This window comes from Castor canadensis, chromosome 6 (genome assembly GCF_047511655.1).
Source record: "Castor canadensis chromosome 6, mCasCan1.hap1v2, whole genome shotgun sequence".
Taxonomy (NCBI): Eukaryota; Metazoa; Chordata; class Mammalia; order Rodentia; family Castoridae; genus Castor; species Castor canadensis.
In genome coordinates, this window is record NC_133391.1 from 47642293 (window position 1) to 47657659 (window position 15367).

The following is a 15367-nucleotide window of genomic DNA, read 5'->3' on the forward strand; positions in this document are numbered from 1 at the left end:
GCTGTCACCTACCTGTGAAGTAACAATTTTTATTTTCCCTGTTTTACAGATGACAGAACTGAATTGAGAAGCATTTGGGGATCTTCCCGGTGTCACACATTCAAGTGGCAGTGGTGGAGTGCCATTCCAGAGCTTCTAATTTCATATCCTACGTTCCTGGCATAATACCACTGTGTTACCATTGGCAATAACGAAAAAGGGGACAAGACCTGATGCTTACTTAGTGTTGTATTGTGTGCCTGTCCCTTTGAAATTATTGTATTTTGGGGTAGATACCAGTACTTCCTCTACTTTTCTTGCCTAAAAAAAACCTAGAACGATCAAGGTTAAATAACCTGGTAGAAGACAGACAAAGCCTTTGACCCAGTTCTGGCTGAATGTAGAAATTATGCTCCCTGGAATCACTGTGCTTCAGTGGCTCTTGGATGCTTTTGAAAAATGGTATGAAGATGAAAATACTGTTAGACATACTTATCGAGATTTTAGTTAGAAATGGATTTCTTGCCCTTTAAAATCTCTTGTGTCCTGCAAAATACCCTATTGAAAGTCCTACTTTTCAGGCACCACAGATGGAGGACAGATGTTTCTTTATGCGCTAAAAGGTCCACTATATGTAGCTGTCTACAGTGAGATTGTATCTTGTTCTGAATGTTTCAGAGACATGGCACCAGGCAAATCATTCCAAATGAAAGCCAAATCAAAGGAGTTATTGCAGATTTGATGAAAAAAGAAAAATTAAAAAAAAACTAACAAAAACCCCTGAAACAACAGGATGTTATTCAGTGGTATGGGTGGGAACTTCTTGTTTCAGAGTTCATTCTGAACCCAGACATTTTTAGATGTGTTCTACCCTGATTCAGCCTGAAACCAGAGGATTTGTATGTGTGTGTAATTGAGGCCTTTGTGATGGGTGAGGTGGGAGTGGGAGGGATGCAGCAGGTTGTATATTGCAGTGAGATTCAGAACTACAGGGGGCATGGAGAGCAAGTGGAAACCTTGTGTGTCTTAAGTAGACTATTCAGATAACAGAAACTTAAGTGAGTTCAGAAAAAAATACACTTTAATGCTTGAGCATATTTTAAATAGTCATTTGGGAAGAATAATCTGACCTCTAATATAAAATCTCACAGCTTTGGTAGTGTGTTAAGACATGGTTGCAACCCATGAAAAGGTTTTTAGGACAAATACACGAGTACAGTTATGTTTTGATGTAGCTGATTCCCTGGTTGGGAAGTCCATTTGTTCTCTACAGAGAAACAAATCATCTTAGAGCTACAAGTGACTTTAGGGTCTACCTAGTTCAAGGCTCCTTATTTTATGGAAGAGAAAACTCAATGAGGGTTAGTGGCATTCTGGAGTCAAACTTAACACGGCTGGGAGCACATTCCCATAAAGATCTGAAGGACTCTTGTTCAAAGTGATGTTTGCAGATAACTCTGAAATCATATCTGGATTCTACCACAGATTCCTTTTCGTATTAGTTATGTATCCTTTAGCAAGTCACTAACTTCCTTAAGTCTCAGTTTCTTCATCTGTAGAAAATTATTACCCACTACACCACCAAAGAATATACCCAAATTATCTCTTCCTCATGCCATTTATTTTTGCCCACAAGTTTTTAATGACTTCTCATTGTTTCCACAATCTAGCTATAAAAGTATCCACTAGTAGTTTCTGGCATACACTTGTCCTGATGCATTCTGGCTGATCAGTGGCCAGGATACCCCTTACCAATGCCAGGGTGTTTGCTTTCCGTTCATTTTGCACCTACAATGTCATAGGCACTTTACTAGTTGAAGGAGATAAAGGTATAAAGAAGAATTGGTTTCTGTCATCAGTTTAGAGAGGGGGTAAATCCATATTCACTACATTGTTATAAGGGTTAAGAATAAAGCACCTAACTCTAATTTGAGAAAAGGCATTTGGTCAGAGGTGTTGCAGATGAAGTGATGTCTCATCTTAGTCTTGAAGAATGAATTAAGGTTTGACAGATACTTACATAGGGAGGAAGGGACTTCTGGTTGAGGGAATAGCCTGGGCAAAGGCGTGGAGGTTGGAAAGTGTTGACACAGAACACTGTTCCATAGTGGGCCTGCAGGAATGCATGTGGGAAGTTCAGTTCTGCCTGGAGGGTTTGGATTCTAGCCAAATGAAAACCACTGGGGTCAGGTCATAGGGCCCTTGTTAAATACCATAGGGCACAAAAGGGCAAGACATTCCTATTTCCAGTGAGTCACATGTAGATGGCTGTATGTTGGCCAAGGTCTCATTTTCATAGTACTAAGGCTCAGGACTGCTTTAACACTGGGTGACAGAATGAAATGATAACATTAAACAGTCTTGTGCCATAGTTTAATTTCCCCCCTGAAGCTTTGACTATCTGTAGCTAAAAGAGATAAGATGTTCTTGAAATTGTGCTGCCTGAGTGTGATGAGAACCGTGATAGTGCAACCAAATGGGACTCTGGCTGCCTGCCCCATTTCTCAGCAGGTCCCAGGGTGTGTGCTGGTAAGTATGCCAACATGCCATCCAGTCTTAATACCTCGATTTGACTACCTGTTGCTTCCAAGGAGAAGTTGAGTGCCACACAGGAAATGGCCTGTTTTTCCAGCCATTTCTTGTCTACCCTTTCTCCTCACTGTAGGAGAAAAGAAGGGCCCATGTACTCTTGATGGGCCAGATTCTAAGAGGGGAGTATCCCCTTCAAATGACAGTAGTCAGATAGTTATTTATGAAGATCTCAAAGCTGGTGCTGTGACTTCAGGTAGATGTGGATGCTGTCTATATCAGGTTTACAAAGTCTACTCAGAAAAACAGACATTAGACAACTAGTGGTCACCAAAGTGATGCATACCTCAAAGCACTGTGTCAGCTGCCATGGGAATGCACAACAGGGTACCTAAGAAAGCATGGACCTGATCAGCAAGGTGCTGCAGCACTGAGCCCCTGACCATTTACACTGAGAACAGGAGTTAGTCAATGAGGAAGAACCTTCTAGGCAGAGAGAAATGCATGGGCACAAACCAAGGCAGAAAGGGCTTGCTTTTAAAGCTTTTGCTCCCATCTGTGGAAGAAAACTCACTTAGAGGTAACATGCAGTGAACACCTCCTGGGGCCAGAGAAGATGCTAGGCATTTTGCACGTTATCTCTTGGATTATTCCTAAGAGCTTTGCCCTGTTTGTCCCCCACTGTATCCTCAATGCCTAAGGCAGCATTTGGATAGTAGCACACACTCTATTTCTGGAAAAGTTTGTATTTACAGAAGAGAAACGGGGCTTGAAGATAGAAGGTAACTCAAAGAGTTACTGGTGTAAATAGGACTCCCATCCGCATAGAGACGAGTGTCCTTCAGGCTGCTAGATGATAGCACAGCCCCATGGAAGACAACAACCTTGCCTTCTCTTCTTCCAGATGCAGTGGAGTCCAGGCCTCAAGCAGTCCTGGGCTTGTGCAGTCCACAGCACAGAGGAAATTCAGCCACTCCATAGCTGATGAGCCTGATGGCACATAGCTTGCCCTTGCAGCCAGACCCAGGTAGGGTTGTATCCTAAGTCCAGTCAGAAGGTGACACTTCTCAGTGTGCCCCAGCCAAGAGGGGTCCGTTAGGGGACCTGATACTCAGGCCTAAAGCCCCATTGAGCAGAAACCTGAGAACTTCAAGCTGCAGGCATCTGTCTTTGTCCCAGGCAGACCCTGGGCCCAGTGCCAGTGGTAAAGGGTCAGCTTCAGCTTTGGTGTTAAACCCAAGAGGGCTGATCACCTCCCAAGTCACCTGTTTACCTGTGCAACCTCAGGATTTCTCCTTACTGGGAACTGTAACCTGAGCTTCCTGCAGGATCTGCTGGGAAGTGTTCCTATCTGTCCTGCCCTAAATAGCTTCTCTCCACTGTATATACTTGGCTCTTCTGACTGGGAGGCCCTGCAGAACAGCCCTTTAAGATATTCCAGCCTCCTTCACTTGCCATTATAATTCAAGCTCTTCAGTGAAAAGTTTTGCTCATGTGTCATAAAAGTGAATCATTTCAAAAGCTGAAAAAAGAAATGCACGACCGGCTCAATCTTTTAAGAAAATTACTCAGTATTAACCCTGACCAATACTTCCCACTTGCCCAACACTTTTTATAGATGGAATATGAGATGGAAGGCAGCCTAGGGGACTTGCTTACTTAGGCTCCATTGGGCGGGGACCCGGGGGATGCTGACACAGGACAGATCATGCTGGAAAAGGTGAGGTCATGCAGCTGAAGCTCTGGTGAACCTCAACATCCTGAGATCTCCTGAGTCACAGCTCACCCTGAGAGGTGTGTACTTCCTGCCCGTTTTGGCCAGGGCCTTTACTGATTATCTGACACAACACCCAAGACGTTTGGCTCATTTCTAGCCTTGCAAAAAAATCCCCTTCTGTGGACACCCTCTACTAAGCCAGAGGATTTACATTTTCCACCAGAAAGAAAAGAGAGAGAGAGGTCAATGTCTTTCATCTTCAAGAAGAAAATAAAAACGCTGATGTGATTGTGCAAAGCCCCAGCAAAGTCTCTTGATAAGTCCTCTTCCTTTCATTGGCAGAGCTCAGTGGAGGGGAAAAGAAGGCCCTGAAACTGCAGTCCCCCTGTATGAGAGAGCCTTACCTGGAAGACAGTTGAGCCAGGTGACTGGCAGTGGCCTGATACGCCACACGCCTCAAAGGGTCAGCATTGTGAAGGACCCTTCACAATGAAAAGGCTAAGTGAGCCAGTGTTAAAAGACAGTGGTGTGAGAACTTGGGCCAAGGCTTTCTCTGGGCTTAGCAGTGCGGTCAGCCAGAGGCAAAGCCAGGGTCACAGTGGCATCTCCTCCAGGACACAGCATCTTATCTGGAACAAGGCATGAATTCAACAAGGACAGCTTAACTTGTCCCTCCTACTCCTGCTCCAGCTGTCTAAATCAGCAGCAGCAGAGTGAATTTAGATGAACTGTGAGAGGAATTCATTTTGCGAGTCTAAAATGTCTGCCAGCATTTTCCTATAATAAATCAGGGCTCTCGGGGAGTTAAACTGTAACTTCCATTCTGTAATAAAACCCACACTGTGAACCTCATCAGCAACTTGAAACATAAAACCACAAAGTGTTAACAACTCTTTTTAATAGGCTAGGTAGGGGCTTTATCCTACATCATTCTCGGGCAGAAGTCTAGTGTGACAATCTACTCTTCAACTGCAGTTGTGCTCACAGATTTAGGTTAAAATTAAAATAAAAACTACGCACATTCAAAAATAGCTACAAAGTTTAAGCAATAATCATTGAGATGACATATTTATACTAAAGTGAGTTAAAAACCCTCTGTGTGTGTATACTGGCAACATGTACATCATTACCAGATTACTCACAGTCCACACAGAGGGCAGGTCACATAGGAAATGGCAGGATCATAGGGCTGGGATGAAGCCCAGTCACAAGAGCCCCATTTTTAATTAATCTATGAGACAGCCTCCAGCATCCTCAACATTGTCAAAAGGACAGAATACTGGATCCCTGCCACTTGTTAGTCACGTGACCTTGGCTGTGTGCAGTATAGAAAAAGTAGAGATTAGGTGCTAGTCTCTAAAGATCTGACTCTATTAACTCAGTATATTAGTAACCTGCTTGCACCTATTTCCATCTATTATTTATAGGGCTCATGTCTACCTAAATGCCTTAAGTGATGTTAGTAAAGCCTGTGTTCGGTGTTTTCGCAGTTCTCAATAACGGCAAATACTGAAGGTGTCTCCTTCAGAGCCTAGTGCTCTGAGCACTGTATGCATTACCATAGTAATAACCAGGATGTGAATCCAACCAGTTTGGGGAAAGACAACTCCTTTTACACAGGTGGTGTTTGGTCCCCCCTAGTGGTGCAGTATGGAAACTCCAGGAAGGAAACCTTTCCACCTCCTTAATACCTGTAAGCGTTTCAAGTGAGAAATAGCCTTTTAATTAGTCGCTGGCTAATTCCAGTTGAGAAGAAAGCAGTCATAGCCAAGAACAAGACACCCCTGTGCCAGGTGGAGCTGAACTAAAGGTTAGTGGATTTAGACAGTGCCTGGGGGCACTAATCTACAAGGAGCACCAAATGTCATTAGAATAATTGGAAATATGGGGCCAGTTAATTCAGGCTTACACATGCAAATCTGTAGGTTACCAGCCTAGGAAATGGAAGTTGGCTCTGCTCCCAGCCAGCATATTGAGTGAATGTGAATTTGAAATTGTGGCAAGAATTTACCTTCTAGGAAGGGAGAATCTTGATAACTGAAAGATACTTATTTTAGTGACTATAAATCAAAGCCTCCTCCTTGGAATTAATAGCATTTAATAGTCTTGGAGATAGGTGAGGATATGTCAGAGTGGGGCATGTGGCTGGGGGAGGCTGAACAGCAGAGAGGCAGAGGACTGGAAGGTGCAGGATCTGGGGAGAAGGTAGGGGCCTAGAGGAAAGAGGGTAGACCTGGAAATCAAAGGGCCTGCTCAAGAGGTCTGGGATATATGACACAAATGGCTGAGATGTGAGAACACTCTAAAGCTCCAATCCCTACCCTTCTTTCTGCTCAATCATGTTTAAACTTTACTCTTGCTAGAATTTTGTTGAGAATGGAATAAGAAGTTGACATAAATGTCTACGATTTCTCTTAATAGAAAACCAGTCTCTCCACCTTTACTGAAAACATGTTGAATATTCAAAGCATGTTTTTTTCCTTTTAAAAAAAGGGGTGCCAAATTCTCAACTATTCAGGGGATGCACACTTGACCTGGCCCCGGTGCCAGGTACTGCATGGGGCTTTTTTGTGCATCTGAGACAGAGTCACTAAAACTGAGGGCCAATTAATTTTTAAAGTCTTACAAGGGGTGGGGATGTGGATTAGATAAAATCAAGGTAAAAGGAAACAATATATATAAGCAGGAAATTGGGATGCATAGTTTAAGAACCGTATCAGGAAAGAGAGGTTGGGGTCCAAAACAACTGCTCTAGTGTGAGAGCTGCCTCAAAATGTGGGGGTTTTACATGCAAAGTTGAGGCTTACTACGTGGGAAAGAAGGCTGGCTAAGATAATTGTGTATGTTGACAAAACAGAGGCAAACATTTCCCCTCTGCCTTTGGAGTCTAGGTCTCAGACATCCTGTATTTGGCAAATAAGTAATTGACAACTGTGTAAGAGAATGTACCAGGAGGGGAATGTGGAACCACAGAGCTGGAAAGAAGAGGATTAAATGTGAACAGTTAGTGGCCTAGAGGTTTGAGGTTAAAGGAAGGCAGAAAGAATGTGTTGGCTCTGTTAGGTAAGCATGAATGTTATTTTTCCAAAAGAAAGAACCTGGAGCTGTATTTACTTTCTAAATGGGTGTTGCTGGGTATGCTTCTACTTGATTTATTCTCTTCTCAGCAGCAGAGGGAGGTAGAGAGTAAAAAAGTGATGTGGGCTGACCCCTATAAGAACAATAGGCAAGTGTACACAGGCATACACAATTTAAGGTATTAAAAAGGTCTTTGAAAATCTCATAGCAGACAGTCCACTCCATAGGTCATTGGTAATTAAGTGACAGAAGACATAGACTGAGTCTAGAGGAAGATAAGACAAAATAAGGTGAAGAGATTGTATTTTTACAAAGACTACACATATTGAAAGTGGCTTTTTTTTTTCTGATCCTTCTTTAGCATGTGGTTATATGCTCTTTTACAAATATGGGGCTTGAGCTCAACATTTTACTTTTGCCTTTGAGGCAAACTGCTTTCACTAGACCTCAGAGATGAGGAGAATGGAGGACACCAGGGGGAAGTGTCCAAAGAAGGAAGCTGAAACGGGAACAAAGCTGCAGCTCAGGAGGGAGCCCAGCCCTCATGGTGCCAGTGTGCCTCCCTTCCACAGTCAAGCCCCTGGCTGCACTCTTGAGAAGCCATTTTGAAGTGAATGCTAACGTACACAAAGCCACAGTGATTGTGTTAGTGGAGGCTGTTAGTCCAGGACTCCATCTCTGAAAGCACCTAGGCACTCACTGAAAGGCAGTGGAAGCCTTCAGCAGCCATTGCTCATTTCCCCAACGTGCTTGCTGTTCCTATGCACTCAGAGGTGGAGGAATTCCAGGCTTAATCACTGTATCTTTAGGGAACACGGTCAGGGAACAGTCAGAGATACTTCATTCCAGCAGAATCTAATGTGGTAATGAAACTGTGGGAGTGTGTGTGGGGAGTGTTTGAGTGTGTGTTTGGGGAGTGTGTATGTATGTGTATGTGAGTGTGTGTGCACATCAGACTGTCATATGCATATTTTGCCCAATGACAATTTTCTCTTTACTAAACCTTCTCATAATTGCCTGGCTTGCAGCTACTTAACTTTTATCTGGTTCACTATTTTCTGTTGGTATTAAACTAAAAACTAAGTGGAAGAATAGATGTCAACAAGAAGGGAGAGACAGAAACTGGTTTCTGAGTATCTGTACCTGAAAGAGTCCAAGGAGAAGCAGAAACCTGTTGGAGAGATGGGATTGGCATGAAAGTAACAGATTCCACTCCCTCTCCCAATCCCCCAGTGTATCCTAGATGAATCTACCTCTTTCTTCAGGCACTTGCTATTTTGTGGTTATTGTCTTAGACATGCTAATGTCTTAGCAGATTCTGATAATTCACAGGTAAATCTAAATTTCTCATTTTATCTCCTAATAGTCCAATTGTATATGGAAGCATGGGAAGAGCTAGGGACTCACTTGGGAGCCTGGGCACTGTTAAGTGGACACAGGTAAAGGTAAGTGCAGTCAACTTCTTCCAGTATTTAATTTTTTATTTGCCATTTACCATAAAAATTGAGTATTTTTACACAAATGATACTTTAAAAACACTGAAGTTTACTAAAATTTGAATCTGATTTGGGAGGAGGAATTTAAACCTGAGGGCCAAAAGCATTGAACAGGCCCTTACATTTTCTAATAACTCATTACCAGAAACAAAAACCAATCATGCACACTTCCAAATATGTGACTGTGAGCTAACAAAAGAAAATGTCTCAAGACTGGCTCATTAGTTCACTAAGAGAAAAACATTTGAAGCATTTAAAAAATCTTGTACAATGTTAATATTTAGGCTGATACACAACATGTATGTTCACAAACACCCACTCTCACTTTATACCCTTGGATTTTTAAAATTATTCTGTCTGTTAGAGATAATGTACGACATGCAGAAGGCATTCATAATTGTTTTTCTTAGGAATAGTGTATTATATCAATTAAATGCAAAACTTAAATATGAAATAAAGTTCAATTGGAAGTGATCTCAACTCAGTACTGTGGCTCACATATTCTTCGTTACTGCTTTAGTGTTGATGAAATTGTTCAGATTAGAAAGGCTGAAGAAAATGTAGTCCATTACCAAAGGTACTTAGTAGTTAGCTCTCACTGGATGAAGAGACCAATTACACAGGGAGGACTCCAGCTTTCTCACTGCTTTAGCATCTCACACCCAGATGAAGAAAAGAAATAATTATATCTAGGGCACTTTCCAACAGTTATTAGTTTATACTGTTTCATACATATATTGTCTTCAGAATACAACCAGGATGCAAAATAATTCCTCCTCTTTCCTACTAGTCTTTCATTTCCACAAAGAAATAAATACAAATTCTCAATCACTGTACAAAACAAAGTAGACTTACAGCTATATTCTCATTCTTTTGGTAGGGTTGCAGGATCACAGGATCAGCTCAAAATACTGCCGGGATGGATAAAGTGGACCTATTCAGCCATAATTACAGGCACTGGCTCTTCCCCCCCCCCCAACAAAAGTAAATACATGCTCAGGTGTCACTGCAAATCCTCTAGCACAAATATATTCTGTTACTATGCAAATGCTGATCAAATTTAATGGGTTGGGTGAATGAAGAAGGAAAAAAAATACCTTATGTGGGTAGAACAATGCTAAGAGAATATAAAGATGGGAAGATAATTTTACTAGAAACACAAGGAAATAATGTCAAGTCCACAGAATAACTGCTTGATTATTTTAATGAACCCATCAATATTATGCAATATTTTAATTAAACATAAGAAATTTGACTCATCAAACACTTGAAGAACAGAAACATATATTTCACTATCCAACAGAATGTTACAAACAGAAACCATTGCTGAGCACCACACACACCGGCCAGAGTCTGCCACAGCACTATGATCCTCAGGATCTCATTTACCCTGCTTTAACATGAATGTCTGTTAAGTGACAGAGAGACATGGTGACAGAGGGGAAAGAAGTTAGGACTGAGGGCAAAAAATGAGAACACAGTACCTACATGCTATTCAGACACACCTTGATAAAGGCTGCAGAAAGAACACGACACCTTTATAGGAAAGCATGAAAACACTAAGGGGAGACATTTGGTTGTCTTTTTTTTTGGCAGTACTAGGATTTGAACTCAGAGTCTCACACTTGCTAGTCAGGCACTCTACCACTTGAGCTTCCTCACCAGCCTTTTTTGTGATGGATATTTTGAGATAGGGTCTCAAGAACTATTTGCCTGGACTGGCTTCAAACCATGACCCTTATGGTCTCTGCCTTCTGAGTAGCTAGGATTATAGGAGTGAGCTACCAGCACCCGGCTTGGTTATCTTTTAAATATCGTAACTAGGGAAACAGATAACTCCATGATTATTAGTAACGAATTGCAAACATTGCTATTAAATATATCAAAAACTTGCATGTATGGGCATGTGTGTCTGTGTGCAGGCAAATAAAATGAAACAATGCCATTGTTAGCTTAAGTCAAAATTTTGTTTTTAATCCTCTGTATTTTGGGAGGAATGTATTTTTTGGAAAATACATTCTTGGAAATCAAACTAAAGTCTCGTAATTTAGCAAACTTCATTTTTCTTCACTTAAAATTTTTCTTAAATGAGTATAAATGCTTGCAAAATAAAAACCTGTTCCAACAGTGTGGTAAGGTGGTATTAACACTATGTTCTCATGTCAAGCAGTAGTGTCATTACTCATTGTATCAGTGCTGGGTTATTTCAAAGGCCACCTGAACACCGGCATGTAAGATGAAAAAAAAAAAAAAGACATTTAAAAACTGTGGTATCAAGAGCAACACAGTTTGCACCAGTAACACTCTTGCGTGTACAAAACAGCTTACACATTCATTACTGATCCTGCCAGTAAACTGCTCCCAGACATTGTGCAGGTGATAAGGAAAATTCAGACAATGATGTTAACATAACAGTGACTAGCCATGGGGAAGTTCAGTTCCAGTTTGTCAGGAGAATGGTAGCAAATCTGAACTTTGCTTTGAAAATTTTTCCTATGGAATTATTTGGCTGAAAACATTGAAAAGTCTGAGTCACATCCAAGTCCAAAACTTAAGATACCATCTAACACTGGAATCAGTACATATGACAATTCTACTGTGAAACACTAAAATAACCATCAAGTACATTTTAAAAAGTAAAAATAACAAAACCTTGGATAGTCAGAATCTGTTTTATGAGGTCCTAGAAGACAGTTTCATCAGTTATGCCTGGTTCCCTGAGAACTTAAATGTGATTAAAGGCAAGTTTTGGTAAGAAATTTATTTTTACTCTGTTCCTTCCCACTCAGAATAAACAATAAAGTGTTAGGCAGCTTTGGGTGCTCTATATTGTTTACAGCTAAATTATTGAAATTTCATTTGATGTGAATAATTCTTTTTCTCTGAACTTCAGGCCAGGCATGTGTGACAGGTTAGAGAAGATACATTTGATATACTTTAAAGATTTACTTTCATCTTTCTGGAACAAAACAAGGGAAAAAACATGTACCACACACCACAATCCCATGTTTACAGTACTCTACCCATAGTGTTTTCCAGTTAACAGATTACTTTAGAGTTACACCCAAAATGAGGTGGCATCGTAATGCCTAGACCCATTAGAGAAAAACATTAAGACTGAACATTTCCCCAAAATGAGCCAGTTGATTTTATTCATTTAATAATATGCATGATAATAAAAGGCCAAACACAACTTTAAAAGGAGCAGATGTATTCCAGAAGAGTTAAAGGCATGAGATGAATTTCGTTAAATGACCTATTCCTTTGCAAGCTTTGAAAGCTCATCACTAGATACTGACTAGATGCTGAGTGTTTTTATTATAATCATATCTAAAGATCATGCAGATGGAGGAAAAAAAACCCATTTTGCTTTGATGCTTACTAGGTTTCTACAAAGTATTTTCAAATCAGTTTTAAAATCTGAATTTGTCCCTCTTCTCTCATCACAGTTTTTATAAGTAATTAAGAATTGTACCCGTACGATTGCAGAGCGACTAATGAAGAGAGAGGTAGATGATACAGCTGTCCTCTCACAAGGAAACCCCCAAATACTTAAGGGCACAAAACACAAGTCTTTTGTTATTCAAAAGTAATTAGTTGCAGAGTACAAAAACATTTTGGAGCAGAATGTGCACAAATGAGAATCAGAAACAGCCCAAACCAAGTATCTTTAAGTTCTTAAAGAAATGTGTGTGTTCTTTGTACCTTACAAAAATTATTCTCACAGATAATCTTGGAATCCAAGATCACACAATAGAAAATATGTCTGTGTTTTATATTTCATATAAAAAGTCTTAACAAATAAAAAAGGCTTTGATGCTAGATGAAGAGGAAAATTTCAGGAATAGATCAATTTTTAGGATGCCCAAAGGATGATATGTCTTCAGTATCCTGGCTCCTGTTCTACACAAAGGCCAAAGGCAGGCATTTTCTCAGGGAGCTTCACTGTTGTTCAGAAAAACCAGATTAAGGAAGGCTTAAGCAAGCTGGGAAAGGAAGTAAAAATTAAGCGAAAAAGGAATGCTGCCAAGCACAATATTCCCTACCTAAAAAATGTTAGAAAACAAATCATAGACAGTGGTGAGTATACATCAAGGGAATTTATACTAATGAGTTTTTATGACTTGGTGATAAATACCAAAAAGGAAGTCAGTTAAAACAATTGTGCAAATAAGTGATAGGGCCTGGGGACAGAAGAAGAAACTTCTCTGATCCTCAGGTAAAAGCTGCAAGGTAAGATCTGTTAAGTTCATGTCTCTCACTCTACCTTCAATATGTGCTTCTTACAGCACACCTCAGTAAGGTAAATGCCAGCTATTCCCAGAATTCCAGGGGGATGTTGACTCTTCTTATCTGTTTGACTTAGGCCTAGACACTGCATTGCGTTAGGGAGAGACGGCTACAGCGTGTAGTAACTGCCCCCACTCTTCTCTTTACAGCTTAGGACATTCTGTTTTCATGTAAAGTCCCGGGCGGACTTTCAGAAATGCGTTGTGGCCCGCTCTCTGGTCTGGTTGGTCAACATCTATCTAAGCACGCCTGCAGACGCTCTGCCACAGGCAGAGGAAGGGTGCTGAGCAAGCCGTCCTCGACGACCAGACAGCTCCGCTTCAGGGCCTGACACCCTTCCAGCTCTGGAGGCAGTGTTTCCAGGCAATTACCAATGAGCTCCAGATGTGTGAGGTTTGACAGCTCACCTACATGAGGGGACAAATCCATCAGGCTATTTCTCCCCAAAAGCAGACACTGCAGTTTCTTGCACTGAAACAGCCCATCTGGTAGTGTCTCGATCTGAAAGGAAAAAAGAAGCCGGTGAAATGGGTTTTGACAGTCTATGATAGTAAATGCCCTAAGCTATCTTTTCCAAAAAGCACATTTGCAGGTTTATAGGGATACACATTAACAGTGGTGATAAACTTGAGGGAAACTGGAAAAGATAAAAGAAAAGTAGGGGTAGGAATATCCCACAAAGTCGGGACAGATGCACCTATGAACATCTAAACACTGGGTGGGTGACCGATTTGGTTCTCAATGCTCTTTACCAAGTGATTCTTAAAGAAACTGTACTTACGCATCCATTGTTTTTTAAATAAAAAACACACATCAGTAAAAGGAAAATCATAATTATTTTTGAGTCCTAGAACAGAAATAAATGATTCTCAAGTCCTCACACAGAGTGTACTGTGTATGTAATGAGCAACATTCCTAAAATCATCCTGAAAACAGGCAAAAGGCCATTTCCTACAGTTTTTCTCAGTATAGACAGCAACTTGATTCTGTTTTTTAAAAATACGTCTATAGAAGCAGAGATAAAAGATATAATACATAACACACACATTTCATTCCTCACCACATACACATACCTTTGAGTGTTTGCCTGTCTTCCTGTTCTCTGACATGGTTTCAACTAAATTACTCATATAACCCAAAAAGTTTTACATAGGATAAACAGCTTGCAAGTAGGTCAGCTCCTGGAGCTGCTCCATTTAACTGTTCCCCTTGTGGTGAGTGGGCTTCAAAGGGAGTCCCACTAAACATATGAAATAGAATTTGCTACAGGAGACCTCCAAAGAAGGTGAGCGAGCATGCACAATCATTTCAACACATCACCTTACCATGTGAGGGGTTGGGTGGAGCACTGTGGGACAAAATAGCTCATCAAAATTGGCAACTGTGACACTGAAACAGGGTACGCTTTCCGGCTCTGAAAATGGCTTTGTTAGAAACAAGGATGAATGGGTACTCAAGGCTCAGCCTGCATCCTCTGATGGGCTAATGCTGACCAGGGGAGCCAGCTCTGCTGGGGGTCATGCTCCTAGGGCCATTCAGAGCTGTCTCCTCAAAAGGATAAATACTCTTCCCATAAGTTAAAAATGGTCAAACTGCATTAAAAAATGTTTGTTATGCTGGAAACTTTCCCCTCCTACAGCACCCCTCACATATTCAGTCCTGGGTATCTCTGATAATAAATTTAAGGATCACCATTGCTAAGACTAACATTCAATATAGATTGCCACTATATACTAAAATATGAGAAAATAGTTCCTTCAGTGGGGCAAAATCACCCCCACTTGAGGAGCAATGGTCTAAAGGGGAGAGAGAAATATTAGATAGCTGCACCCAGAATTAAGAGTGTACAGTGATGTGAAGAGAACCCTAACCTAAGCTGCAGCAGGGAACCTCACAGTTCCTTTTTGGTCACTATAGATGGCCAGCAACTGCTTAGCTGGACAGAGTCCCTCCTGGGATCACCCTGAAGCCATTTCCCTCACATTCCTATTTGTGCTTCCAGCCTTCCAATCTTTTCTCAAACCCTGCATTTGCAGTTTTAGCGACTTACCATCCCTAGCAGAGTAGAGGGGTTTCACAATGCAGTTCCATGAGCCTCTGGGGTCAGCCCTCAAAGCCAGAGGCTCTGAAGTCCCTCAGCACTGCTGCGGGAGGTAAGTCCAGGTTGAGGCTGGTGAGCCTGAGGGTCTGTCTTCGGGCGTTCTCCTCAGGTCAGAGCCCACAAAAGGCCCAGGACCTTAACTAACTCATGCCAATGCAACTTGTCTAAAGGAAGCTG

At 41.3% G+C, this 15367-nt stretch overlaps 1 protein-coding gene and 1 long non-coding RNA gene across 14 annotated transcripts in view; one reads left to right on the top strand and one right to left on the bottom strand.

Annotated features, from left to right (window-relative positions):
• LOC141424105 (uncharacterized) overlaps nucleotides 1-13371 on the top strand; it is a 44309-nt gene extending 30938 nt beyond the window's left edge. For 7 of the 11 annotated variants that reach the window (XR_012448953.1, XR_012448944.1, XR_012448947.1 and 4 more), the window contains 3 exons: nucleotides 50-3535; nucleotides 8670-8748; nucleotides 9680-11093. This is a non-coding gene — a long non-coding RNA (uncharacterized lncRNA). Of the gene's footprint in view, nucleotides 1-49; nucleotides 3536-7116; nucleotides 7289-8669; nucleotides 8749-9679; nucleotides 11094-13238 lie in introns of those variants that run through there. The other 4 variants (XR_012448954.1, XR_012448948.1, XR_012448949.1 and 1 more) reach the window with 4 other exon arrangements.
• The window catches only part of Lrrc8b (leucine rich repeat containing 8 VRAC subunit B), a 65127-nt gene continuing 58740 nt past the window's right edge, over nucleotides 8981-15367 (bottom strand). For all 3 annotated transcript variants that reach the window (XM_074076539.1, XM_074076536.1, XM_074076537.1), the window contains one exon: nucleotides 8981-13590. In XM_074076539.1, the coding sequence (XP_073932640.1) occupies nucleotides 13318-13590 (273 nt within the window). In that variant the 3' untranslated portion in view covers nucleotides 8981-13317. The remainder of the gene's footprint in view (nucleotides 13591-15367) is intronic.